This window comes from Armigeres subalbatus, chromosome 2 (genome assembly GCF_024139115.2).
Source record: "Armigeres subalbatus isolate Guangzhou_Male chromosome 2, GZ_Asu_2, whole genome shotgun sequence".
Classification (NCBI taxonomy): domain Eukaryota; kingdom Metazoa; phylum Arthropoda; class Insecta; order Diptera; family Culicidae; genus Armigeres; species Armigeres subalbatus.
This window is the reverse complement of record NC_085140.1, coordinates 344,437,206-344,465,204: the sequence shown is the minus strand read 5'-3', so window position 1 is coordinate 344,465,204 and position 27,999 is coordinate 344,437,206. Positions and strand designations below refer to the sequence as shown.

Below are 27,999 nucleotides of genomic sequence, written 5' to 3'. Positions count from 1 at the left end.
TTTTGGTAATATCTAAGAACGTCTATTTTTAAAATAAGGTACACTAAGTGGAATCGTCACACACAAGAATCTAATATTGAGTACATACAAAGTAACTAATCGGAAATAAAACAAACGAAATGTCAGCATCGCATTGTCACAGACAAGCGAGAAGAACACGAGAATCAATTCCTCTCAAGTCATGTAATATCACAAGCAGAGGGTATTCACCGTCTGCTTAATTCGTTCAATGTCGCGTGCATAGGTCCGGCAACAACCTCCGATGAAGCGTGCTCCAAGCTCTACCCACTGGGGAACGTAGTGTTCCAGAGGGACGCAGTCCTCTTTGCCTTGCCAGCTACAATTAAAAAAAAATCAATAAATGTTTTTTTTTGACAGGACATTTTTTGGCGGTTTCTTACCCCGTCTCAACACTGTAAACCTCACCCGAATTCGGGTACACGATCAACGGGATCCGTTCCTTGGCGGGTCGCTTCTCATTTACCGAACGGAACAACGGAGTGACGAACTGTGGGTGGACGCAGTTGACCCCGATTGCTAACAGGTTGTCATTACCCAGCAGTTTGGCTTTGTTCCACAGGAAGTTGGCAGTGTCGGCAAACCTTTCACCGTGGGCAATGTGGGCGTTATCCTTGCATTGGAACGAGATCCAGAATTGCACATGCGGGTAATCTTCGGTCATCATTTCGAGCATTGCTTCGGCTTCCATCTGAAATGGGGATAATAGAAAACAACACTTTACTCAGGGAGCAAAATCTTTTTAATAGAAGAAAATGTTTTTAAATTAAGTCTGTGAAAATCGTGACAATTCATAGAAAATTCTCAATCACTTCATATGGAAAGATTGAGGATGGACATTTTTCATGATATAATTAATTAATCTATCCATACGTTTATTCGATTATATACATTTAGCAGAACAAAACAACAAAAAATTCCATTCTCCAGTTTTGTTTCTATTCAATCGCAATTTTATTACAGAATAACGAATAAACTTCATTAGTCGCATATTGAATAACAAAATATTTATGGACAATGTGAAAAGAGATTGTAAAACTCACATCCATGTCCTCATTTCATTGCGGCCACTCTTAGCCGTGCAGTAAAATGCGCGGCTATAAAGCACGACCGTCCTGAAGGTGGCTGGGTTTGATTCTTGGTCCCATAACGCGAATAACAATCGGAGCGAACGGACGCGATTCGTAGTTGCTCTTAACCGCAAGCTTTAATTTGCTCGATCTCGTCGTTGGTTGCCCCGTAGCGTTCTAGTGTTTCTATTTAAACCGAAGGATCGATCCTTCAGCCACTTCTACCAACAAAGAGCTGTTAGAGAACGCCCGTCGCCGCTGCTGAGGTCGATTTAGATCTCTTCACCATCAATTGGGGGGCTTCAATCGACCACCCGTCTCCATCAACTGTCAACATTTTTTTCCTAACTGTTGACCTTCCGAGGCAACATCATGGTGATGAACTCGGGAGGTGAACCCCCTGAGAATATGTTTCCTGACCAAGGAAATGGATGTGTCAAGCTGGACCAGGACCTCACGAACCCAACGACCAGATGATTTTATGACCTCAGCCATGGTCCAGGATCAACAATGTGGTCATTGATCACATGAATAGGAGAATAGATAAATTAACCAGTTCAAGGAAAAGATGCGGAAACATCTGATTAGAAAACAACTCCTGCCACATGTAAGCAGCCTCCACCAGTCAACGCACAGTGGCTAAAATGGTGTTTTATTAATAGACCCTTTATTATGCGATTTAGCGTAATAATATCTTCTAGGCATTTTATCAGTAAGTTGATGCGCTACCTTAGAGGTGTTAAGCTTAATGATCAATCCCCCTATTCTTCTTCTTTGTCTTCGTTGGTATTACACCCACCACTGGACATTGCCACCTCGCAGATTAGTGTTCATTAAGCACTTCCACAGTTATTAATTGCGAGGTTTCTACCGAGCCAAGCTACCTTTTCTGCATTAGTATATCATGAGGCTAACACGATGATACTTTTATGCCCAGGGAAGTCGAGACAGTTTCCAATCCGAAAAATATCTAGACGGGCACCGGGAATCGAACCCAGCCACCCTCAGCATGGTCTTGCTTTGTAGCCGCGCATCTTACCGCACGGTCAAGGAGGGCCCCCTATTCATGAGATGAAAAAATATGTTTTCCAATTTTCAACATACAAAATTCGTGTCTTCACAAAACGTGTAGCAAAACTTTCCCTGAAAATCTTTGTCGAAGACGCCAAGTTCGTAATTTCATTATTTTTGGAGATTCATTCATTTATTTAGTTTACATCTAAACAAATAATACTGAATCACTGAAGCATTCTTGCAGCATGTCCTGCCCATCGTACCCTTCCGGCTTTAGATACCTTCTGGATACTGGGTTCGCCGTAGTGCTGGGCGAGTTCGTGTTTCATTCTTCGGCGCCACACATCGTCTTCTTGCACACCGCCAAAGATGGTCCTAAGCACCCGTCTCTCAAAATAATCTGAGTGCTTGCAAGTCCTCCTCGAGCATTGTCCATGTTTCATGTCCGTAGAGGACTACCGGTCTTAATAGCGTCTTGTACATGACACATTTGGTGCAGTGGCGAATCTTTTTTTCCACAGATGATGCGCCTTCGTATTTCACGACTAACATTATTATCAGCCGTAAGCAAGGATCAAAGGTAGACAAATTCCTCGACCACCTCGAAGGTATCGTATCGTAACACTGCTTCCCAGGCGGGCCCTGTCGCGCTCGGTTCCGCCCACAAGCATGTACTTTGTTTTTGACGTATTCACCACCAGTCCAACTATTGTTGCTTCAAGTTTCAGGCGGGTGTACAGTTCTCCCACCTTTGCAAATGTTCGGCCGTCAATGTCCATGTCATCCGCGAAACAAATAAATAGACTGGAATAGTTGAAAATCGTACCCCGGCTGTTACACCCGGCTCTCCGCAAGACATCTTCTAGCGCAATGTTGAACAACAGGCACGAAAGTCCATCACCTTCTATACTGCCGTCATACGTATATTTGTCCCATGTTTGCTGGGATTCCCTATATACATGGGACAGTTATGCGTATAACGGCAGTATAGTCACCGGCGCGATTCGAACAAACTGGAGTGTTCGCCCGAAATCTTCACACAGTTTTGCCCACCATCCACCGTTGCTTTGATCAGTCTGGTAAGCTTCCCAGGGAAGCTGCTCTCGTCCATAATTTTCCATAGCTCTACGCGGTCTATACTGTCGTATGTCGCCTTGAAATCAACGAACAGATGATGCGTTGGGACCTGGTATTCACGGCATTTTTGAAGGATTTGCCGTACAGTAAAGATCTGGTCCGTTGTCGAGCGGCCGTCAACGAAGCCGGCTGTTTAACTTCCCACGAACTCGTTCACTAATGGTGACAGACGACGGAAGATGATCTGGGATATCACTTTGTAGGCGGCATTAAGGTTGGTAATCGCCCGAAAGTTCTCACACTCTAGCTTGTCGCCTTTCTTGTAGATGGGGCATATAACCCCTTCCTTCCACTCCTCCGGTAGCTGTTTAGTTTCCCAGATTCTGACTATCAGTTTGGGCAGGCAAGTGGCTAGCTTGTCCGGGCCCATCTTGATGAGCTCAGCTCCGATATCATCCTTAAGGCTAGGCCTAGGCCTAGGCTCTTCTAATCCATTTCGTAGAATAGTACTTTTCCAGGTCATAATGACAGGAATGACAGTTAAAGTTAATTAGAAGAAAAATCAAAACTGTTGGTTAAACAGAATCTGTAATGCTTTTATCTAAGTATCTCTATTTTTTTTCTTTGCAAAGATTGTCATTTCGCAATTCATCGATATCTGTAATATAGTAATAGAATACTACAGATGCGAAACGTTTTCGGGGTAATGGATTTCGGGGTAGTGTCCCATTCGGGGTGATGGTTTTCGGGGTACTGTCCCATTCAGGGTAGTGGCTTTCGGAGTAATGGCGTTCGGGGTACTGGTATTCGGGGTAGTGGGGTGGAGCCGATTCTTAGGCATATATGAAATAACTGTGAAAGGGGACTGTATGACACTACCCATAATTCCATTACCCATAATGCCATTACCCCGAAGGCCACTACCCCGAATGCCATTACCCCGAATGGAACACTACCCCGAATGAGCCAGTATCCCGAATAGGTCCTTATTTCAAGTTTATACTTCATTTTGGTGAAAAAAATGTTACTCAATAAAAGTTTATTCAGAATTCATATGAATCAACAATAATTGGAACTGAAACTGTTTCAATGCAGTATTGAACTAAGTATTCTTATTCCGTGAGATTCCGTTTCACTTCGTATGGCACTCTTCAAGAGTCTTGAAGGGCAGGAGGAGATTATGCAGCACGTTTTCATGCATAATGCAGAGAGTTGAAGGCGATTGCGGTCCACGTCAGCATGGCTACTAGGGCAACAAGGTAGTAGTTGTTCCTTGGTGGCTGTAGTAAAAGCAACAGGTTCTGGATGAAGCGTGGTCTAAATCTCAGAATCGACGAGTGGGTGAATGAGTGAGTGAGTGAGTGAGTAAGAGTGAGTGTGTAAGTGAGCGAGTAAGAGTGAGTGAGTGAGTAAGAGTTAGCAAGATAGAGAGAGCGAATGATTGAGAGTAAATGAGTGAGTAAAAGTGGATGAGTGAGTAAGAGTGGTTGAGTGAGTAAGAGTGGGTGTGGGAGTGGGTGAATGAATCAAAGTGGGTGAGTGAGTAATAATTAGTGAGAGAGTGAGAGAGAAAGGCAGATCTTGTTTGTCTTCGGGAAGTTGCGTTGACTTAAAGAAGGCATCATATCGGTTCGCCTTCTATCGGGCAGACACGTTACTTTTAAAAAAAGGCAGTATTTCCTCTGTGTGCTTATCGCAGTATAAGCACATTTGAAGGAGGTATCATCTCCTCTGTCTGCCTTTTACCGGGCAAACGCGTTCATTTAAAAAAAGGTTATATTTACCCTGTATGCCTTATATCGGGCAAACACGTTTATTTAAAAAATGCATCATCTCCTCTGTTCGCCTTATACCGGGAAAACGCGTTCTGTTTGAAAAAAAAGGATCTCTTTCTCCATTTCATAAGCTCTCAGTCCACTGTTTGTCATAATGACAAATATTTGTCAAGTTGATCCGGACATCTACCAAACCGATTAGAAATCGACATGGATATCAAGCTGACTTGACAAATATTTGTCATTATGACAAACAGTGTACTGATAGCTATAGAATATTACTTTTCAGGTCAATGACAGGAATGACAGTTAAAGCTAATTAGAAGAATAATCAAAACTGTTGGTTAAACTGGTTGGGTAAAAAACTGTTGCGATTCATCGATATCTGTTGTTGTAATATTAGAATACTAAAGATTCTATATGTTTTCGGGGTAATTGTCTTTCGGGGTAATGGATTGCGGGGTACTGTCCCATTCGAGGTAGTGGCCTTCGGGGCGATGGCATTCGGGGTACTGGCATTCGGGGTAGTGGGGTGGAGCCGTGGAAGGGGGGGCACATTGTGGCAAACAATCTCATATGGATTTCAAATGAGAAGTAATTGACTATGATTTAATACCTGACCTATCGAGTTGTAAGCGGATGTAAGGTATGTTTAATTAAAAACCATTTCCAACTGTTCAAAGCAGAAATCAATCCTCGATATTTTGCCATTACTCTTGTGGAACTTCAAGTAGACCTTAACATCATGCCAGGTTGTTTTGATCATAACTTCATGCAAATATGCTCTCGCTGGTATGAAGAATATTATAAACCTTTAATTTTTGTACAAAAAGTTTAGTTCCAATGAGTTGATGAAACAATGCACCATGCGTCTCCTGTATGCTTATATGATGAACATGCTTAAAACTTGTAAGCATGAATAATAATATATCTCTAAAAGTAATGAAATTACGAACTTTGTCTCTTCGACAAAGTTTTTCAGAAGAAGTTTTGCAAACACAAACCTCGTATGCTGTAAGTGAAAAAAATATTTTTTCATCTCACATTTAGGGGGATCGATCATTAAGCTGAATACCTCCTAAGAAGCGCATTAATTTACTGATGAAATATCTGGAAGACACCATTAGGCTAAATCGTATAGGGTGGCTGTGCCAGTAATTGTGGTGTACCAGTAATAATAGAAACTCGATTTTCGCTGGATTTAGTGCATTTTGATTTTTACAAATTACAAAGGTGAACTCTTGCGAAAAAGTTTACAAATTTTCCGGGAAAAATCGAAAAACCTTTAGGCTCCCTTGCACCAATAATAGTGAGGCGTTCCATAAGAAACTAATGGGATTCACTATTATAGGAACAGAAGTTAGCTTGTACCACTATTACTTGTCCATGCACCAGTTAATGGAGGAAGCGATTTTGAAATGAAAACTATATTTTGAAGTATCATCAATATTTTTCCTGAAAAGAAGTGAAAAACAGCTTTCTGCCAATATATTTACATCACAGGAAATATATTTTTATCAATGGTAATGACCCACTATATGAAAGAGGAGATTTTATACTTTCACGTGGTGGGTGTTTCAGAGATACTGATTTTTGAAAAATAATATTTCTCCATAGACACACCGTGCTGAAGGATAGATTGCCCAGTGGTGCATACAAGGCCGGATTTATGGGGGGGGCGTGGCCCCGGGCCCCCACAAATCTTATGTACCAAAACCAATATTTTTTGTACATTTTGGGGCCCCCACAAGTTGTCGGCCCCGGGGCCCCCTTCCGGCTAAATCCGGCCCTGGGTGCATATATTGAAGAACTCAAGATCAGTGTTATGAGGTGAACCGGTCAAGGGCCGAAAACCTCATTAATAAAGACAATAAAAAAAAAAAAAAAGATCAGTGTTCCCAGAAATTACCCTCCAAAACTAGCGAGAAAGTCAAAATGTAAACGTAAAAACGTTAAAAAAAACGAAATTTCGACAAAAAAACGATTATTACTTTTGATCGGCAAAAGATATTGAGCATATTTACACATTAAAAGTTGCATTTTTTTTAGCTTTTAGCTTTTTAGCACCCGAAGATGACTTTTCCCTAAAATCGAAAACAATAAAAAAGTAGATCAAAAATACTTGTTTTTTGGGGACACCCCATTGAAAAAAAAAATCACATAAGAAAGGCCTAAAATAGCACTTTAGGTAGATGTGTTTCAACTTTCCATTGATTTACGTTTTATTGACATGCAACACAGTCAAAAAATCCTGATTAATCACCCATTTGCATTTCTGCATTTCTAGTTCATTACAAAAAATATGGCCATGGCCACAAATTTTGATCCCATAGTCTGGTCTGACCAATTTTCAGTAATGGGACAGAATGCAACTTGTTGCTAGCAAGTCAGTCAACGCTTTGTCTCAAAAAGCGTGTGTATAATAACTAGACATGCCAAAAGAACAACAATTTTAATTAAACCCATTAGGGTGAATGACGGCTTTGGCAGGTTTTGTTCTATTATTGTTAGAGGGGTTTTTTATGACCGATTATGCTCAAATTTGGCCCAAACATTCTTTGCATATCAAAGAATATTGTGGCCAAATTTCATAAAACTCAAAGGTGCAGCCCAATCGGGTTGTACGCAAACGTGACGTTGAACTACGTAGCTGTATGTAATGTACAGGTTTTCGACTATTCTGTGCGATTAGACTAAAGCAAGCGTTTATCCTATGCTCCTGAGATTGATTTGAAAAAGAAGATAAAAATAAAATTTTCAAATAATCGAGGATGAACAACACTCTCAAGCGTTCACATATCCAAATTATCAATTGATGAAAACTCGCTAGAGAGTAAGAATCGTTCGATAATTGTATCTCGATTCGAAGCATTGGTAAATGCTACTTTTGAACTTATTTCCCTACATAACACCAAAACACAATCCAAAACATCAGGTTGAACTTCATTATTGACAATCAATTGGTATTAGTTAGGTTTACATTTCAATTATAATCGATTTCAAAGTTTGAAAAGCACAACCCTGGCTGATAGTGTACGACGCAAACTGGAACAGAGGCTAAGCACCCGTCACTAAGTCAGTCTAAACCCCTGGTGGCTCATTACAGAAAACCCCATTGCGAAAGCTGGGCTGTCAACGGCGTTTGGTGGTCATCAGGCTTGTAAAATGTCATCTGCGTGTCATTTGACTAATTTGATCATAACTTTTTTCAGAAGCCAAATTTACTTCATATTTTCAGATGTACTCATAACGCTTGAGTAGGGCTATATTTTTGTCCAAGGATTGCTCTAAATATAACATCTGAGGCTGGAGAGTGAAAACTTTCCAAAATGTCACGTGTCATTTGAATGACATTTTGCCTCCCACGCCCCAGATTACATATTCACAGCAATGTCTTATTAGACAATGTTGTTGGCACATTTAAGGGCTATAAGTTCGACATACCTCAGGAACCGATATCTAACTTCTGAACAAGTTCTGGAAAAAATATACAAACGAATGCAAATGACATTTTACAACACTGGTGGTCATCCTATGGAGGAAGTCAGAGTAGACGCGACAAAGAATTTCAGCAGTTTATTGATAATAAATCTTATTCCTTCACGTGAGTTGCGTCGGACCTAGCGATTACTCTGGCAGACACCAACGAATCAGCAAAAACGAGCCGAAGAAAGTTTACCAGAACGCAATCATTGCAGCAGCGAAGAAGATTTTGAGCCGCTCTACTGGCATCAATAGACGTAAGCAAGAAGCTGCCTTCAAACGCCCCCAAGCTTTCGAGAGAAAACGCACGTTTAAGTTAGCAGAAATCAACTGCACCAGCTAAAAGCCCTGCAATGGTGGACATAAAAAAAACTTTAATTAATGACTAAAGAAATGCCAATAGATTACTAAGTTGAAAAGCAGGCAAAGTTCCAGTTGGAAAGTAGTGCTATGGAAGAAGAAGCTTGCGATGCACTTACGAGGTTGACTGAATCACCGAAACCGAGTGCTAAGCTGTTAACAAGTTTTTATAGAAAATATTATCATACATTGATATTGTAACACACTAGAGTCGATTTTTACGCAGTGGATATGGGCCGCGTAGATGCAAACAACGTAAAAAACCGCGTAAATTCCAAAATATGCCTGGATGAACCACGGAAGTCATGAAATTCGAGTGAAAAAAATCGCATAAAAAACAATTCCTGTAAAAATAACCGCGTAAAAACGACTTCAGTGTACATTGGGTATGAAGCGTTGACTCTTCCTTGATCGAATGGTCCAAGAAAACGGCTAAGCTATTAACGTTCAAAGTCTATCATATTTTCGTGACGTTTTTCAGTTTTTTCGCAATCGTAAAGTGTACCCCAATATAGAAAAGACAGACGTAGTTCTACGTCAAAATTTGGTCGACAAAACCCCCCTGACAATAATAGAACAAAACTTGCCAAAGCCGTCTTTTCCCCTATTTCATGTAGGTATAAATAATTATAAAAACTGCATAAAATGATCATTAAAAATAAGTTAGTGAACAACTAAAACGATATTGAATGCTTTGTCAATAAAATGAGGTTGCTCATAGCCACAACCGAACCCATAAGGGTGCCCACAACCGAATCTCGCAGTCTTTTTGAAATGAGAAGAAAATAAATTTCGCACTTTAATGTTGATGGCAATCGTCATTGAGCCTCAAAATAGATTGAATTTATTGTATAAATACAAATCGGAACGCATTTTCTGGATTAAATCACTCTAAGACCCACTTATTTTAAAAAGGCAAAACAGCTTTCGTGTTGTTTTTTTTTGCTAAAAAAAATATTTGTTCCTAGTTCAAAGTAGAGATGCCTGTCCGGTTTGAAATTGAGCACAAAAAATCATGTTAGTAAACAAATGACGGTTGTCGGAATGACAGCATCTGTTATCTGCCAAAAGATACGTAGGGGTGCCCATAACCGAACGGTGCCCACAATCGAACCTTCTCCCCTAATATCCATAATATCCATTGCCGATATCTATATTACAGATCTTACGTCTTACATGACTTGCCATATCAACCGAGGCAACGCGAATGTGTTATGATTTACAACACATTCGCAAAGCAACCAGTTTTCCCTTAATTAGTTACGGACGACACGTAAGTACTATAGCTAATTTTGCATATAAACAAAATGCTCCAGCCAGGCGCATACTCCTGTGTTGTGAAATGCGATCTCTGCGAGCTTTTTTTTTTAAATTTTACCAGTTGTGGGTAAAAACTAGAGCAATCTCTCAATCTCTTGACTGCTTAAGGGGGAACAAAGATTGGCATCAAACCGCTACATAAAACCGTATTTTTTAATAAGTTTTTGTGGTTTTTCTCGGTGATGCGCTATCACAATCACAAATTTTCGAAGGACGGAAAGAAACAGACGACACACCGCCCGCCGGTGGTAAATCATTCAGAAAGCTCTTTTTATCGACCCACTTTTCTTGAACCTTAAACAATATAAAAATGCTATTCATCCTGTTTCAAACTATTTCGCTTTTGCATTAGCTCAAACCATCATTGGATACTCTATAAACCGTAATATAGTATTTCAACGTGCAAGCAAAAAAAAATACATAATTAGCTTCATATTACAACTCAAAACCTACATTCAAAGTGACACAAAACATATACTCAAAGGCATAAAACCTACATTCAAAATGTGTAGGATTTTGTGCCTTTCTAAAGTATTTAACTACTTTTTCTTCTTATTGGCATTACGTCCACACACTGGGACAGAGCCGCCTCGCAGCTTAGTGTTCATTAAGCACTTCCACAGTTATTAACTGCAAGGTTTCTAAGCCAGGTTACCATTTTTGCATTCGTATATCATGAGGCTAACACGATGATACTTTTATGCCCAGGGAAGTCGAGACAATTTCCAATCCAAAAATTGCCTAGACCGGCACCGGGAATCGAACCCAGCCACCCTCAGCATGGTCTTGCTTTGTAGCCGCGCGTCTTACCACACGGCCAAGGAGGGCCCCTGGTATTGAACATTTGTTTTAAAATTGAGCCTGGAGTAAAACGCTCTTGAGGAGGTGCAAGATGATATTTGTATGAGAAAAAAAGGTGAACGCATGGTTGTTTGTAGAACTTATTTGATTGAACGAAACTCTTGCGGAGTTGGAAAAACCACACAATATTGATTTACGGTGAAAATCGAAAAAAAAATCAATCTCTGCACTACATTTTGATGATGATTATTATAGTCAAAAACAAAACGGTACGACATATTAACACCATTCCCGTCACTGTCACCACAATATTATCACTGTTGATTTATATTTCTTAAGCATATACTGCCCATAAATTCATAACAGTTTCATGTCTGCCTAATTTCCTATCTACATGAAGCCGTTAAGCATTCGTGGGTAGTATAGATCACCGTTATCATCAATACCTCAACATTTTGTAGCCTTTGTATAAATGATAGCAGATCACTGATTGTGTATTTTTGCAGTGTTGCCGAGCTTTTTGTCACTTATTTCGTATTTGTATCATTAATATCTCAATGTGATCAACGTCGTATTGCAGTTCATCTCGCCAATAATAATCAAGCATTCTAGTTCACGAGGTTTTTTTTTCACATGACCCTATCCATAATAAGCAAATGAAAATTCTTTAAAGAAATAATTTGTGATAGTTTACCAAACTATCACAAATTCCTCAACATCTGAAAACTTCTAAATAAACACTTTCCGAAGGTCTGTACACCAGCAATCTTACCTGACAAGGAATGGTTTCGATCCCCAGCACATCTACCCCAGCCTCCAAGCACGCATCAATCCGTGGCCGGTGCCACTTCTGGATCGTATCACCCGAGACGTAATCTGCGTACTCGCCCGTGTACTCCGACCCATCGTGCAAGTGAGCGCCGTAGGGTCCTATCGATGCAACCACCAGTGGAATCTGTTGCACATCATTGACCGCCATGTGTTTGGTGCGAGCCATCTGTGCCAACTTGACGGTCGCCTTGATCAAGTGCAAACTTTCGGTTTCGCTCAGATCCAGATACTCCATGTATCCCTCAATACTAGCCTGGTATGTGTTGGTCATGATGCAGTCGGCACCGGCTTCCAGGAAGTCCAGGTGAGTTTTGAACACCGCGTTCGGATTGGTGGCGTTGAACCGGGCACTCCACAGTGGATCGCCATCGATGTGTTTGCCAACGTGGACCGATAGCTGGGTGGCAAAACCTCCGTCCAAAACTGTTACGCGATCCATCTGTTGTTGTTGGCGGTGAAACGTTCCGTTTGTCAATCGTTCGAAGACTGAAAGTATAACACGGGGATGTTGAGGATTTATAATCAATCGAAAACATTATCAGCAAACGATGCGCTGGATGAGGTCGGGAGTGAGAGTGATCCGGTGCGAGCATTATTACTTGATTTGCTGTCTGTCTGTTATCAACGTTGAGAGTATTAGACCCTGACCAGAATGGTTTGCTGATTTGCACAAGACAGCAAGAATAGTCTACCATGGGGTTGCTTATCAGCTGATGCTCGTTGGGTTCGTGTAGCGTCTAGTAGTGAAATGAAGTAACGAATGGAAACAAAAAAATATTGACAATAACTGGTATGAACCACCTGGCGAGATATACCTTGCCATGTACTGAATGTAAAGAATGTAGTATTAAAATGTAAAAGAGGCCAAGTTTAAAAAAGGTTCTCAACAATTAAGATTGTCTTTATTCATAGGGTAAACCCGGGAGAGATGCCACACCTTTTCAAAAATCGACATTTTTCAAAAATAAAACGTTAAATTGAAACTCTTCTTATTGTTTTTAATAGTTTAGAGATTACTACATTGTGTAGAAATCATTTGCAAAACAAATAAAATCGGACTGTAGAAAAGTCAAATCAGGGTAAGACGCTACACCTCAGGGGGAAATGCCGCACGTACAAAATGTTGATGAAATGAGATTATAATTTGTTTAAACGTTTTAAGAAAAGCATAATCATTTATATTTGTATTTCAACCCAAAAACAAATAAATTTCTTCGCGTAAACAGTTTATTATATCTACTGAATTACAATACACAGTCGAGGATACTAGACGAGGCTTTCACTTTTTCGTTTTTTCTCCCACAATCAATTAAAAAATGGAAACAGTCGAAGATACAGTCGAGGCTTTTTTGTTGTTATTCTCCCACAATCAATTCCAAAAATCTAAAAAAAAATGTTTTTCTTTATCCACGAAGCTTTTTCAAACTGTCCGACATTTTAAGATGGCTCAATATTCTTCATTACAGTGCTCTTTCATGCGTGCTTTTCTTTCGTGGGGTATCTGCATTTGGCCGAATATGATATTTGGCCGAATAGGACATTTGGCCGATCAGGTCATTTGGATGAATAGGATATTTGGTCGAATACGACATTTTGCCGAATAAGTTATTTGGCTGAATAGGTCATTTAGCCGAATACGACATTTGGCTGAATAGATCATTTGGTTGAATAGGATTTTTGGCCCAATAGGACATTTTGCCGAATAAGTCATTTGCCCAAATAGGTTATTTTCCTGAAAAGGTCATTTGGCCGAATAGGACATTTAGCCGGATAGGTCATTTGGCTGAATAGGTCATTTGGGTGAATTGGCCATTTGGCCGAATAGGTCATTTGGCCGAGTATGACATTTGGCCGAATAAGACATGTTGCCGACTAGGTTATTTTGCCAAACAGATCATTCGGCTGAGGCACGGCAAATGCTGGGTAAAGCGTACCATTGGTACTTCGCGTACCTGAAGGAATAAAATAGACCCCATCTCGCGGTCCTTAGCCTCTTACCCAGCAACTCCTATCCCTACCTCCCCGCGGTGCTGGCCGGGATACGAGCAACCTTAGGGAAGATCGGGTAACCAACCCCGGTGGGAACTATGGTCGTATGCTGACAGGGAAGGGGGTTTGCTCCTTCCGGAGGTGCAAATCTTATTGAGCGTCTGTTCTCCATGTCAGGATCGGCTCACAACAGCGTCTGTTCTCCATGTTAGGGGCGGCTGATCATCGTCCGAGTGCCAGCGAGGGACTCTAAAGTGAAACTGTGCACCATGGTCCACCGGAAATAAGGAGGAATAGTCCTCCGGAAATCTAGGGTGTTTGGTGTCAGGCCCTGCAAGCCAGCCTTTAACAAACTTTCGCAACGCATAAGCAACAACAGAGTATGGACCGGATCAATCGGTGAAGACTACTGCGACGAAAAGGGACTAGCGATTGGAAACTTGGTTCGTGGAACTGCAAAACTCAATACTCGCCGATGTGCTCAAGAACCGTGGATTCGGGATCGTAGTGCTGCAAGAGTTTTGTTGGAAGGGATCAATGGTGCAAACGTTTAGAGGTAATCATACCATCTACCAGAGCTGCGGCAACACACACGAGCTGGGAACAGCTTTCATAGTGATGGGCGATATGCAAAGGCGCGTGATCGGGTGGTGGCCGATCAATGAAAGAATGTGCAGGTTGAGGATCAAAGGCCGGTTCTTCAACTTCAGCATAATCAACGTCCATAGCCCACACTCCGGAAGCACTGATGATGATAAGGACGCATTCTACGCACAGCTGGAACGTGAGTACGACAGCTGCCCAAGCCACGACGTCAAAATCATCATAGGAGATTTGAACGCTCAGGTTGGCCAAGAGGAGGAGTTTAGACCGACTATTGGAAAGTTCAGCGCTCACCGGCTGACGAACGAAAACGGCCTACGACTAATTGATTTCGCCGCCTCCAAGAATATGGCCATTCGTAGCACCTACTTCCAACACAGCCTCCCGTATCGGTACACCTGGAGATCACCACTGCAGACAGAATCACAAATCGACCACGTTCTGATTGATGGACGGCACTTCTCCGACATTATCGACGTCAGGACATATCGTGGCGCTAACATCGACTCGGACCACTATCTGGTGATGGTTAAACTGCGCCCAAAACTATCCGTCATCAACAATGTTCGGTACCGACGACCGCCGCGGTACGACCTAGAGCGACTGAAGCAACCTGATGTCGCCACTGCATACGCGCAGCATCTCGAGGCAGCGTTGCCGGAAGAGGGTGAGCTCGATGGGGCCCCTCTTGAGGACTGCTGGAGTACAGTTAAAGCAGCCATTAACGACGCAGCGGAGAACAACGTCGGGTATATGGGTCGAAGTCGACGGAACGATTGGTTCGACGAAGAGTGCAGACAGATTCTGGAGGAGAAGGACACAGCGCGGGCGGTCGCGCTGCAGCAAGGTACCCGGCAGAACATGGAACGTTATAGACGGAAGCGGAGACAGCAGACCCGCCTTTTCAGGAGAAGAAACGCCGCCTGGAAGAAGCGGAGTGCGAGGAGATGGAACAGCTGTGCCGTTCTCAAGATACACGCAAGTTCTATCAGAAGCTCAACGCATCCCGCAAAGGCTTCGTGCCGCGAGCCGAAATGTGCCGGGATAAGGATGGGAGCATCTTGACGGACGAACGTGTGGTGATCGAAAGGTGGAAGCAGCACTACGAGGAACATCTGAATGGCGCTGAGAGTACAGGCAGTGAAAGTCAAGGCAGCGGAGGAGATGACTACTTCAGTTCAGCGGACGATGGAAGCCAACCAGCCCCCACCTTGAGGGAAGTTAAGGATGCCATTCAACAGCTAAAGACCAATAAAGCAGCTGGTAAGGATGGTATCGGAGCTGAGCTCATCAAGATGGGCCCGGAAAAGCTGGCCACTTGCCTGCACATACTGATAGTCAGAATCTGGGAAACCGAACAGCTACCGGAGGAGTGGAAGGAAGGGGTTATATGCCCCATCTACAAGAAAGGCGACAAACTGGAGTGTGAGAACTTTCGAGCGATCACCATCCTTAATGCCGCCTACAAAGTGATATCCCAGATCATCTTCCGTCGTCTGTCACCATTAGTGAACGAGTTCGTGGGAAGTTATCAAGCCGGCTTCGTTGACGGCCGCTCGACAACGGACCAGATCTTTACTGTACGGCAAATCCTTCAAAAATGCCGTGAATACCAGGTCCCAACGCACCATCTGTTCGTTGATTTCAAGGCGGCATACGACAGTATAGACCGCGTAGAGCTATGGAAAATTATGGACGAGAACAGCTTCCCTGCGAAGCTTACCAGACTGATCAAAGGTGGATGGTGTGCAAAACTGTGTGAAGATTTCGGGCGAACACTCCAGTTCGTTCGAATCGCGCCGGGGACTAAGACAAGGTGATGGACTTTCGTGCCTGTTGTTCAACATTGCGCTAGAAGGTGTCATGCGGAGAGCCGGGTGTAACAGCCGGGGTACGATTTTCAACAGATCCAGTCAATTTATTTGCTTCGCGGATGACATGGACGTTGTCGGCCGAACATTTGCAAAGTTGGCAGAACTGTACACCCGCCTGAAACGTGAAGCAACAAAAGTTGGACTGGTGGTGAATGCGTCAAAGACAAAGTACATGCTTGTGGGCGGAACCGAGCGCGACAGGGCCCGCCTGGGAAGCAGTGTTACGATAGACGGGGATACCTTCGAGGTGGTCGAGGAATTCGTCTACCTCGGATCCTTGCTAACGGCTGACAACAACGTTGGTCGGGAAATACGAAGGCGCATCATCTGTGGAAGTCGGGCCTACTACGGGCTCCAGAAGAAACTGCGGTCGAAAAAGATTCGCCACCGCACCAAATGTGTCATGTACAAGACGCTTATAAGACCGGTTGTCCTCTACGGACATGAAACATGGACAATGCTCGAGGAGGACTTGCAAGCACTCGGAGTATTCGAGAGACGGGTGCTTAGGACCATCTTTGGCGGTGTGCAAGAAGACGGTGTGTGGCGGCGAAGAATGAACCATGAGCTCGCCCAACTCTACGGCGAACCCAGTATCCAGAAGGTAGCTAAAGCCGGAAGGGTACGATGGGCAGGACATGTTGCAAGAATGCCGGACAGCAACCCTGCAAAGATGGTGTTCGCTCCCGATCTGGCAGGTACGAGACGGCGTGGAGCGCAGCGAGCGAGATGGACAGACCAGGTGCAGAACGACTTGGCGAGCGTGGGGCGTATCCGAGGATGGAGAGATGCGGCCTCGAACCGTGTATTGTGGCGTCAAATTGTTGATTCAGTGTTATCTGTTTAGATGTTAACTAAATAAATGAATAAATGAATCTGGAGCTGAGCAAGGATGTTATCGATCGTTTAGTAATCTGCCTTCGATCATTTAGTAGTTTGTCAATAACTCATTCCAGAGGCCTTATCTCAAAATGTGTTGTATGGTGGACTTTTAGTGCAAAGATTTATCTACAACTTTGCCTAACAGTTCGTTGTTTGAATTTCACTTATAACGGAGCTATAGGGCTAGTAGCAGTAACTTAGACTAAATGATTGCATATTTTGTAATCATTTAGTATAAGTATAGCAACTAGCACAGTGACTTTTTTAATAGTGGAATTCGAACATGAAATTTAGCCTTATTAGAGTTATTGCTAGGCTAGTTCAATTCTAGAAGAGTCTATAGCCCCCCCTAGCCCTCCTGTAGTTACGCCAGTGAGTAATACTTTCCTGCAAAATGCCAAAACTCTGACTAGACTACGTACGATTACGGTTCAGAAGTTCCCAACCCGTGGCGAGAAAGAGAATACCGTCACAAAAAGCCGTGCCCGGAAGACATATGAACATAAATTAACGAAGCCACACTGCTCCGTAATGGATGGCAAGATAATGTGAAGACAGACTTCAACAAGCTTCCTAAAAACCTGAATGTGACTGCCAACGATAAGTGTTATGTTCTCGAGAACCTCCGGACACAGAATATGTCGAAGTTCACCAAGAAGTTATTAATTTGCAAATGATTTGTACTTGCGGGAAGCGGAGTAAACCTCTCCTTACCACAAGCATCATGAATGGTGTATTTGAAAGAGTGTATCCAAAAGCGGCTTCTCATTTCACTTACAATCTCTTGAAGGCTCACCGCGGTCCAACAATCTTCTGGCCGGGGTTGGCATCATGCCAGTACACGACGGATGTACTAGAGTGGTATAAGGCGAATGATGTTGATTTCGTGCCGAAAGATTTTAATCCCCCCAAACACTCCGAACCTGTGCCCATCAGTAAAAAACCTGGCCAACATGAAGGAGTGGACCGCTCTTGAAAACGACCCAAACTGGCGAAGAATGTAGTAGAAATGAAGAAAGCTTTTAGTTCTGAGGACGTGCATAAACATATGACTGGGGTTAAGGCCAATGATCGCGCATTCGGATATAAAGACGAAATAAATTAAATGAATGATGCCGAAACTATTTTTAATTGTTTGTTTTTACTTCCTGAGAAATTGGTGATAATCGGATAAAACCAGGAATTATGAGAATGAATTTTGTGTGTGCGGATCCGAATTTTCAATTACTATTTTCGCCATATATTTTATAAAGAACGAGAAAGACTTTCCGAGTTGCATCAGCTGTTGGGAGAACCATCCATCGTTCCAACAGCGAAAATCGGACCACTGCGATGGGCCGGGCACGTAGTCAGAATGTCGGACAGTAATCCGGTGAAAAAGGTTTATGACAGCGATCCGAAGGGCACAAGAAGGCGAGATGCGCAGCGCGCAAGGCAAGGTGGTTCGATCAGGTGGAGGATGATTTTCAGACCCTCCGTAGACTACGTGGCTGATGGGACGTACAGCCAGGGCCGGATTTACCCGGAAGGGGGCCCCGGGGCCGCCAGCTTGTGGGGGCACCAAAATATACAAAAAAGGTTAGTTTTGGTACATAAGATTTGTGGGGGCCCGGGGCCACGGCCCACCGGCCGCCCCCCCCCCAAATCCGGCCCTGCGTACAGCCATGGACCGTGCTGAATGAGGACGACTTTTATGAACTGCGGAGGCAACTCCGGCCTTAGGCTGAATAAATCAATTAAAAAAAATATCCACACTCGAGCTGCGAAATTTTTTTTGCTGAAATCCAATGATTTATCGCTTTTGTGGATTAGCCGTAAGATCAATGATCAGACACAAAAAGACACAAAAATTGATTAATTCTGAGCAGCATCAGGGCTACTGCTTGTACTGTTTTATCAACACTACATATTACACTATGGAGCTTTTATATACAGTTCGATTTTGGAGTGCTCCTACAGCTCTTACTTAAATATGTATCGACTCTTCACGTGTATTTCACAAATAAGAATTGTCCTTCCGGATTGTCAATTTCTGCCAATATAAATCACTAAAAACGAGGAGTATATCAAAGATGTGTATAACCTCTTGAACCTATTCCATTGAAAGTCTTAAATATTGTTTCTACTGTTGCTCGATGTTCACAATATTTCAAGATTTGTTTCCAACGCCATCGCAAAGCAAACAAGAACAAAGTCTGCAATCAAACGTTGAACCGGCAACAAAATTCGCGGGTGCTCATGGCTCGTCATTGAGCAAAAGAATTTGATGCAGATTAGAGTATTGGACCTGGTAACAAGAATACTAAGTTATTGGGGGGATTCTGTTATCAAGTAAAATGCATGTTCAGTGAACATTGTTCACATCCCACGAATATTTATAGATTACAATGCTGCCGGCTAGTGACTGCGTTACACTGGAAGAGCGTACATTACACTTTTGAACTTTCTATCGCTCGTCTTAGTCGTTAATAATTCAAATATTCAGTAGGTGGCCAAGCGAACACAAACGAAGCTCGTATCGTTTTTGCTTTGGCATGAAATTTGCTCAATAGAAATGCTTGGATTCCAATTGGCTTGACACAATTTTAAATCGTTGATGGTATTAAGGACTCGCGTTTTCAAGGGCACACCACTCAACACGGACACGAGTACTTTCTAATTTGGATTCCATGAGGAGTGTCTTTAAGATTTTCTCGGCCATCGGCATTGGAAATTGTTCTAATCGTTATGTTTGCTTTAATGTACTAGATGTTTTGTTGTTTTAGTTATAAAGTGTTAGAGCCAGCATGATATTATACTACACTGATATTACACTTTACACTTAAATTTCAACATTCTTACCCAATATGATTCAATCTATTCATCATCACTAATCATTATTAAATATATTTCGCAACAACCCTATTTCACATACGGTCAACAATCGTATAAAACAAACGAGCTACTACTACGAGACAAACAAAGCATCGATGTTTCTGCGTGAAAAAAAAACCGATCCAGCAACGACCAGTTACGTTGGTCGGACAGTATGCCACATGAATTCGCAATTTGATAGCGTAGGTCAAAGACGTTCGAACTATGGACGAGAACTGCTTGGTAATCAGTGTTCTGAAGCACACAGCTGGATGGGGTATATTCCTAGGTAGCCTACTGAAGAAAGGCATGGGATTACTTATGTGTAGATAATGAGAGCGATTCCCCCTCGGTCAATGTTCCAGATCAGTAATTTTCGAGATTTCCTGGCTACAGTTTATCAGTAATCCATTACACAATTTATTAATCGATATCACGTATTTGTGAAGTAATACAAAAAATTAGCAAATAGAGCAAAGCAAATAAAAGTAGCAAATAGATTAGCAAGCAGAGTAACAGACGTAAATAAGTTTCCATACTTATCAGTTGCGTATGAAAAGGTTATAAGTTCTAAATTGATATGTCTAACTATTATGCTAATTTTCGAACCGGTTTGAAGCAATTTTAGCAACAATTGATGGAATGCTCCAGCTTGTTTGTTATCTCTCGACCACGCAATAGTATCGTGAACTCACATGATTGAAGTTTTTGGATAGGGCAAAACCATAATGATCTATATAAGAGTCCTATAAGAAGAGTACTGTCATGTTCTACGTTTGACAGGGCTGTATGGAACTGACAGAAGATTCTGTTCCAATTTTGCATTTGACGGCACTGTTATTGAAGTCACCGTAATCTATATAAGTACTAGCTGACCCGGCGAACTTTGTCTCGCCAAAATTGATCAATATTCTGATATATTTTTTTACGTCCTCAATTTATCTAGAAAACAAATCTGGCCATCTGAAGGGCCAGAATTTTAAAATTCCAAGCAAATTGTACGAAAAACTATTTCATCGAAAAGATTGTCTATTGATTTGCAAAGCATTCTTATTTCACCATAACATTTTTCCTCGTAAAAAAAAGAAAACGAATATGAATTAGTAGAAATTGGGCTGTCTATTCTTGAGTGATGCGCGGTCGTACAAATGCTAACTTTCTTTCATACATATAGAAGAAGACATATAAGATGGTCAAAATTTGAAAATTCCATGCAAATTGTACGAAAAACTATGACGACGACGGCAACGTTTTCGGCGTCACGCTGAAAGTCATATCAGCTTGCGTGAATCTGCGTGGCAATTTTTTTTATTGCGTTCGTTCCCCAAATAGGGGGTGCTGCCCAAATGGTCCCGCTCCCTATATATTTTTTTTAAATTTTTTCGGCATGGTTTAAAAAGTCTTATGAACTTCCTCCGTAAATTCTTCTAATTTTGAGTTTTTCTAAGTTCTTCTAAGTTCTTTAGAAAATTGTTCACAGAAAGCCATGTGGACTATTGGCACATGGTCGTATACAAGGGCGTAGCCACAGGGGGGCAGGGGAGGGCCGTGGCCCCTCTTTAAATGGGGGGAAGTTTGAATTAAAAGAGATAAATAAGTTCCCATAGCCATATACACTAGAGCTGATTTGAGATCCAATCATGTACAGAAAAAGGCTGTTGAAATTTGAAAGAATACCAAGATACTGATCACCATTAAAGCAGTAATTAGCCATGCCAAGGTCGCCATCGAATGCAAGCGGTGAAACGCATCATCATCAAAGGAAGTGGTAGTCGTCAACAACGGAATTCGGTGCAGGAGGCTTCAATTGGTCATGTTTCAATGAGGCAAGAAGAGTTTTACTGCCCTCTGATACACTCAGACGTCGACTGTCCGTGAAACCGCTCGCGTCGATATTCCGGTGAGATTGTTGACCGCTCAACAGGAATCTCTGTCAGCCATCTGCTCACATTCAACATCGAAAAGCGGTATGTATTGGTGCCAACAATAAAACTAAGTTACATCATAGGTTACTCTCAACAAATTCACAAGCAAATTGTAGGCTCCCGGTTGTTAGTTTTTTTTATCGAGATTTCCGGAGAGTTTCTTCTGCTCTGAGTTGGTCAGTTACTGCTGCTTGTCGAATAATGTTTAACCTTCCTAGTGCATTAAAAAAAAGTGATACATTGTGCATTAGCGGGTCAAAAATAACCCCAACTTGAGTTCGCTCCCAAAGTTCATTTTCGAATCGATTCTCAATCTTTTGAACCAAATTGAAGGTATGGATTCCGCAGATGTTTTGCAGTTTGACCATTCTGGTTTCCAGGAATCAATTTTGAAGGAACATAGAGGCCAATTTTTGGCGTGATGTCTTGCCTTTCGAAGGGTGATTTTGGAAATGCTCATAAATTTGCATCATAAAATGCCATTTCCATGGATGAACACAATTTTTGGTTACTTCACGGTCCGGTGTCCCTCCGGAAGCCCCTGAACGTCCATAAAACTGGTCAATTCATGAAACTTATCATAGAAAAGCGCGTTTTTTTTCAAAGTTTTCCATGTTCGAACGCTGAGTTACAAATGATTGTGGTGACCCATTGTGATGAACTTGAGTTGCCACCGGAGGTCCTCCAGAGGATCCGGAGCATCCGTAGAAGTGATCAATTCATGGAACTCATCCATCCATTTTTCAAAAGCTCTGAGTAACAAATTATTGTGTTGACCAATTTTGATGGACCTGGGTGGCCACCGATGACCACCGATCACCACAATCGTTTATTACAAAGTACAATTAAGTGGTGGAATTAAATGGGATTGTACAAACTCGTCTTATGACAAGTTAAGACATTCCACTAAAAAGGTCAAAATGAAAACCGCACCCTTTTATAAATTGACCACTACTTCTACGTTCCGGATCTTCTGGAGGACCTCCAGTGGCCACCCAGGTCCATTCAAATGGGTCACCACAATCATGAAAAGCTTTGTGAAAACCGCACTCTTCTAGGACGAGTTCCATGAGTTGACTACATCTACGGACGTGCCGGATTCTCTGGAGGACCTCCGGTGGCCACCCAGGCTTATCAAAATGGGTCACCATAATCATTTGTTACTCAGCACTCGATAATGAAAAGCTTTGGAAAAAACCGCGCACTTGTAGGATGAGTTCCATAAATTGACCACTTTTACAGATGTTCGGGGTCTTCTGGAGGGATACCGGACCGTGAAATAACCAGGAATTGTGTTGATCCATGGAAATGGACAATGGTTACGTTCTATAGGAATTATTGCTACGCAAATTTATGAGCATTTCAAAAATCACCCTTCGAAAGGCAAGAAATCACGCCACAAATTGGCCAAGGATCTATGTTTTCTCAAAAATGATTCCAGGGAACCAGAATGGCCAAATTGCAAAACATCCGCGGAATCCATACCTTCAATTTGATTCCAAAAGATTGAGAATCGGTTCGAAAATGAACTTTGGGAGCGAATTCAAGTTGTGGCTAATGCACAATGTGTCACCCAGACAACCAGAATGCATGCATAATAGAATTGTTTTTCTGTTATACGATGCCTATGTACACAATTTTCATCGTATACCAGTCGCGAAAACGCTTTTTACGCACAAAAGTGGAGGCGGTATATGTGTATTTCTTATCCGACGTTGCACGGTAGTGTATGCGATGTATACGATTTTTATGTGAGGTCGTTCGTTATACATTGCGATGTAGTTTGTGATAACAAACTCTGTTTGACAGATAATCCGATTTCATTTGAGTTTGTTTGCAGGAATATGCGATGACAACAAATGAAACTGGAATTAACTCGTAAAATAGCCTACTATGCGGAAGAATTTATAAATAAACTGATGAGCTTCGCACCACAATGCGATTTTGATGAAATTTGGATCGGTAAACGATTTTGATCGTGCATTCTTATGCGATGTGTGGTTGTCTGGGCACTTTTTTTGTTGTGGAATTCCTAGGGGTCGCTGAAAGCTGATTATCACCCAAAAATTTTTGTTTCCAAAAGTTAGGAAAAGTCAGAAAATTTCAAAACCCTATCTCATTTAGTTACAAAGCTGCAACGTATTTAAATCATGTCTGGGCCAAAACAGACCGCAATGCACTAGGAAGGTTAAAGGTTTTTCAAACTTAAATTGGAATAGTGCCCATGCACTATATTCCCAAATTTTAAAGAAGATTCAAAATATAAAATATTTTTTGTAAAGTTTACGATTCGATTAAAAAGAAGTTGTCCCCTTCCTGTACGAAATCCTGGCTACGCCCATGGTCATATAACATTCGATTGAGCCGAAATGGTTATAAAGTCGAAAACGATTTGGCCGAAAATATTGTTTGACTGAAAGTGACCTACGGCCATACTGGTAAGTTGGCCAAAAAACGTATTTCCTAACAGGTCGTTTGGCAGAAAATGTCATTGTCTGAACGGATAGTATGTTCAAAAATGTAGACCCGTCGTTCTGCCAAACGACAATTTCAACCAATTGAATGTATGGCATTTTCGGCTTAAGGACCAGCTCAGTTAAATACCATTTTCAGCCAAATAACCGTTTTTGCGAAACGACCAGTTAACATTTTCGGACAATTAACGTGCTTGGTGGCCATATGGCTACTACTTCTGCCTGCGTAATGCGTTCCAAAAGCTGTTTTTTTTTAATCCTAATTTTGGTAGAATTTGAAGCACAGTACAATAAATTATTATGTATTGTATATTCTATGCTCCTCTTCATTCTTATCATATTATGCAACCCGTTAACCAAGGCGAACCTCTGTTATAAAATCTTAACCCTCAGATTCCACTAAAATTCCGCATGAACCAGTGGCAAGTGTAGATGTGTTTTCGGCTTTCACATTTGAGAATGGCAAGAAAATCCCCTTCATCCATCCATTGGCATCCTGTGCAATTCCTGTCAATCACGGAGTAGCAACTAAGAAATGTACGGCGATCATGCTCATGCTCAAATGACCAGTTAACATTATCGGCCAGACGGGTTTCGGCATTGCGGTTTTCGGCCAATGACCGACAATAACTTTCGGACAAACAACCCTTCTCTTCGTTTGACCGAAGGCATTCAGCGGAAAGTGATTTGTTCGAATTGCATTTGGCCGACTAATACGTTAACGCAAAAGTCATTTACTCGAATTCCGTTTGGCAGTATTGGAGGTTTGTCCGAAATGGAAATTAGGTCGAAAATGGTTTGGCCGAAAATGTCATTTGGCTGAAAACGACATACGGCAAGATGTCGAAGAGGTCGTTTGCCCTAACGGATTATTTGGCCGTTCGGCCGAAAATCTCGTTTGACTAAACAGGTCATTTGGCCGAAAAAATCATTTGGCCGAACGAGACATACAGCTGTAAATGGGATTTGCTGAACATGTCATGTGGTCATTCCGGTCAAAAATGTTTATTCGCTCAATCGATACTTTGGCTTATTTGAGGTCAACTTTCCCAAAGAACCCATATTTTCTGACGCCTCTAAGTATTTTTAAAATTTAAAACAAACATCAAAAAAGTGTTTTTTTTTTGTTAAGATTGGCCCGATTTTGAACGAACATGGGGAATTTTTCAGGCTGGTTCACTTTTTCGGTTTTTGTTTTCGATTTTAAAAATAGTTATAGGCTTCAAAAAATATGGGTTCTCTGGGAAAGTTGACCTTAAATAAGCCTAAGAATCGACTGAGACATTAAAACGAGATACAATTTTTGACTGGAAAGGTCAGTTTCCGGCCAAATGATTGTCGGTCTAATGAATTGATTCATCAAATTACAAATTGGATTACACAACTTTCGTGGCCTTTGGCCAAATGACTTTCGGCCAATCGGCCCTTCCCTGTACACAAATTTGATTTCAACGAGGAGTTCTCTTCCAACGAGAAATTCTTTGCAATTTCCGTAAGAAATTCTTCGAAATCCGGTTTGTGCTGTCGACTTTTTTTTAAGAACTCGATTAAGCTGCCAAACGCCGTGAGACAAAGCCCCGGCAATGGGACCGCATACCCAAAATTGATTTCTATATCCAGCAAAACGATTTGGTTAAAGCATTCCAGTAAAAATAATTGTACTTTAAATTTAGCTTTAATAAATCTTCTAATCTGATAATCAGCAAATGATCATTTTCGCCGACTTTCCGGTAAACTCTGTCAAATCTGAGTGTTTACAATTTTTTACAAAATGGCATCAGACCTGTAAATCTAATAATTTCATCTATTCAGGGTTGGCATTTTTTTATTGTCCACATTCCTTCAGATTAAGATGGATATATCTCTTCCGCTCTTGGGTAAATGGAAGCCGTATGCTGAATTATTTAATCTATATGTGAATGAAGAGAATGCATCCATCTGCGACCAAAATATTGCTCCCCCTTTGGGATTCAGTTTTGGATATTGGTATGAAAAAAGTTGAAACTTTTTTGTTTTTGCGTAATTATTTGTTTCTATGGGCATCAAATTAAAATTATGCTGAATTAACAGCAAACTCACTTAAATTTAAAATCCAAAATTACTGAAAATCAGCAAATTTTCTGCGAAAATTTCGGGCGAAACAAGATGCAGTATAATCAGCAGAACTATTAATGCTGGCTGAGAAGATGGATTATAAGCACAGGAAAATAAAGCAAAATTTTGCTGATTTGCTGTAAAATAATATTAGTGAGCGGATTAGTCCAATTAATTTAATTTAAAATCTGTGAAATCCTTCTCTTCCCTGCCACTTATTAAAAAAAAATACAAAATAATTAACGCCAGCTGCTTCATTTGAAATATTCTCCGGAAAATTGAGTCAAACGATTCAATTAACGTTGCAATGCGCCAACCCGATTCGTTCAAATTTTACCGAATGTGCACAAAATCTCTATCTAGGAAATTTTATCGACAACTGCAGTGATAGTGTTTGATGGGATGTGATAACAGCCGATATACAAATTCAATTACTGGGTACTTGAAACTCTTCAATTAGTTGATAGAAGTATTCATCTACAAAAAAAACTCCAAGGACAGTGTAAAATTTACAAAATGAATATTTATTCGTTGTGAAACTTAAACTGTTATTTGGGAATTGACCTGCAAACGAATAAAATATTTAATGCTTGAAATGAATTCAAAACAAAAAATATGATCAACGGCTTTTTATGCAATTACTAAAACTGTTCATAATTCCCCTAAACACGCAAAAAAATATTATTCAATAGGCACTAATGACGAAGGCGACAAAATCGAAATGTTATTCAAATGTTTTGCGTTTATGAACTATGTGAAATGCAGCTAATCTTTCAATTCAGTGATGTCCTTGGACTTAGTACAATACCTTGTTATACTCGGTAGAGCAAGACTACGTGAGACCGATAGCTAATACTCATTTGATGAACCCTCTAATGCACAAGGTTTTTGATTCACAATCACTTTGCTTAGGTAAAAATGACTGAAACATAAACGTAATTAAACACAATTTGAAACCTAAAGCAAGATTTTTTTATGTACAGGTTATCCGACTTGTCAAAATCCCCAACTCAGCCATCTTGGATTTTTGTATGGAATTTATGCTCGTTTGTTTACGTTTTGCACTGAAAATTTATGTTTTCCCCCCGCGCTGGTTATTCCCATCTACTGACGAAGTCATATAACCTGTACATAAAAAAAAATCTTGACCTAAAGGTAAAAACTTCAAAACCCCGTCTTAAAGTGGTACTGGGTAATAGAAGGTTAAGCTTGAAGCTCCAGACAATGAACACACAAAGCATTAAAGTCACCTTGTCTTATCACTCTATTTCCCTGCAGTCTATAGCAACTCGTTGTACTTAAGCTCAATTTGTGGGTATGATTTGTTTTTGTGGTTATCAAACTGAGGCAGGTCGGTAAACAAAACGCACTTCAATGCATGTCTGCTATGGTATACGAGATGCAGTCGGTGGCACATGTAATAAAAATAACCACTCTCTTCACAGTTACAACCGTTAGTTGATTAAACTTTTCTAGGACCGATGTTATACTGATTTGGCGTATCAAACATCCACACTGCTTCACTAGTGGATTATAACTGTTCGTCGACTGCAGTT

General features: G+C 41.3%; 1 protein-coding gene across 3 annotated transcripts; it reads right to left on the bottom strand.

Annotated features, from left to right (window-relative positions):
- LOC134212874 (homocysteine S-methyltransferase-like) lies at positions 1–27,963 on the bottom strand. 3 transcript variants are annotated; one of them, XM_062691135.1, is made up of 5 exons: positions 27,694–27,963; positions 27,252–27,365; positions 11,691–12,235; positions 402–709; positions 1–337 (listed from the first exon to the last, which is right to left on the bottom strand). In XM_062691135.1, the coding sequence occupies exons 3-5, from the start codon at positions 12,186–12,188 to the stop codon at positions 190–192; spliced, it is 954 nt and encodes a 317-aa protein (XP_062547119.1). In that variant the 5' UTR covers positions 12,189–12,235; positions 27,252–27,365; positions 27,694–27,963; the 3' UTR covers positions 1–189. The 3 variants fall into 3 exon arrangements, with proteins under 3 accessions (XP_062547119.1, XP_062547117.1, XP_062547118.1); XM_062691133.1 differs by lacking the exon at positions 27,252–27,365; XM_062691134.1 differs by lacking the exon at positions 27,252–27,365 and having other exon boundaries at positions 27,814–27,958.
- Between the last annotated feature and the right edge of the window lie 36 nt (positions 27,964–27,999).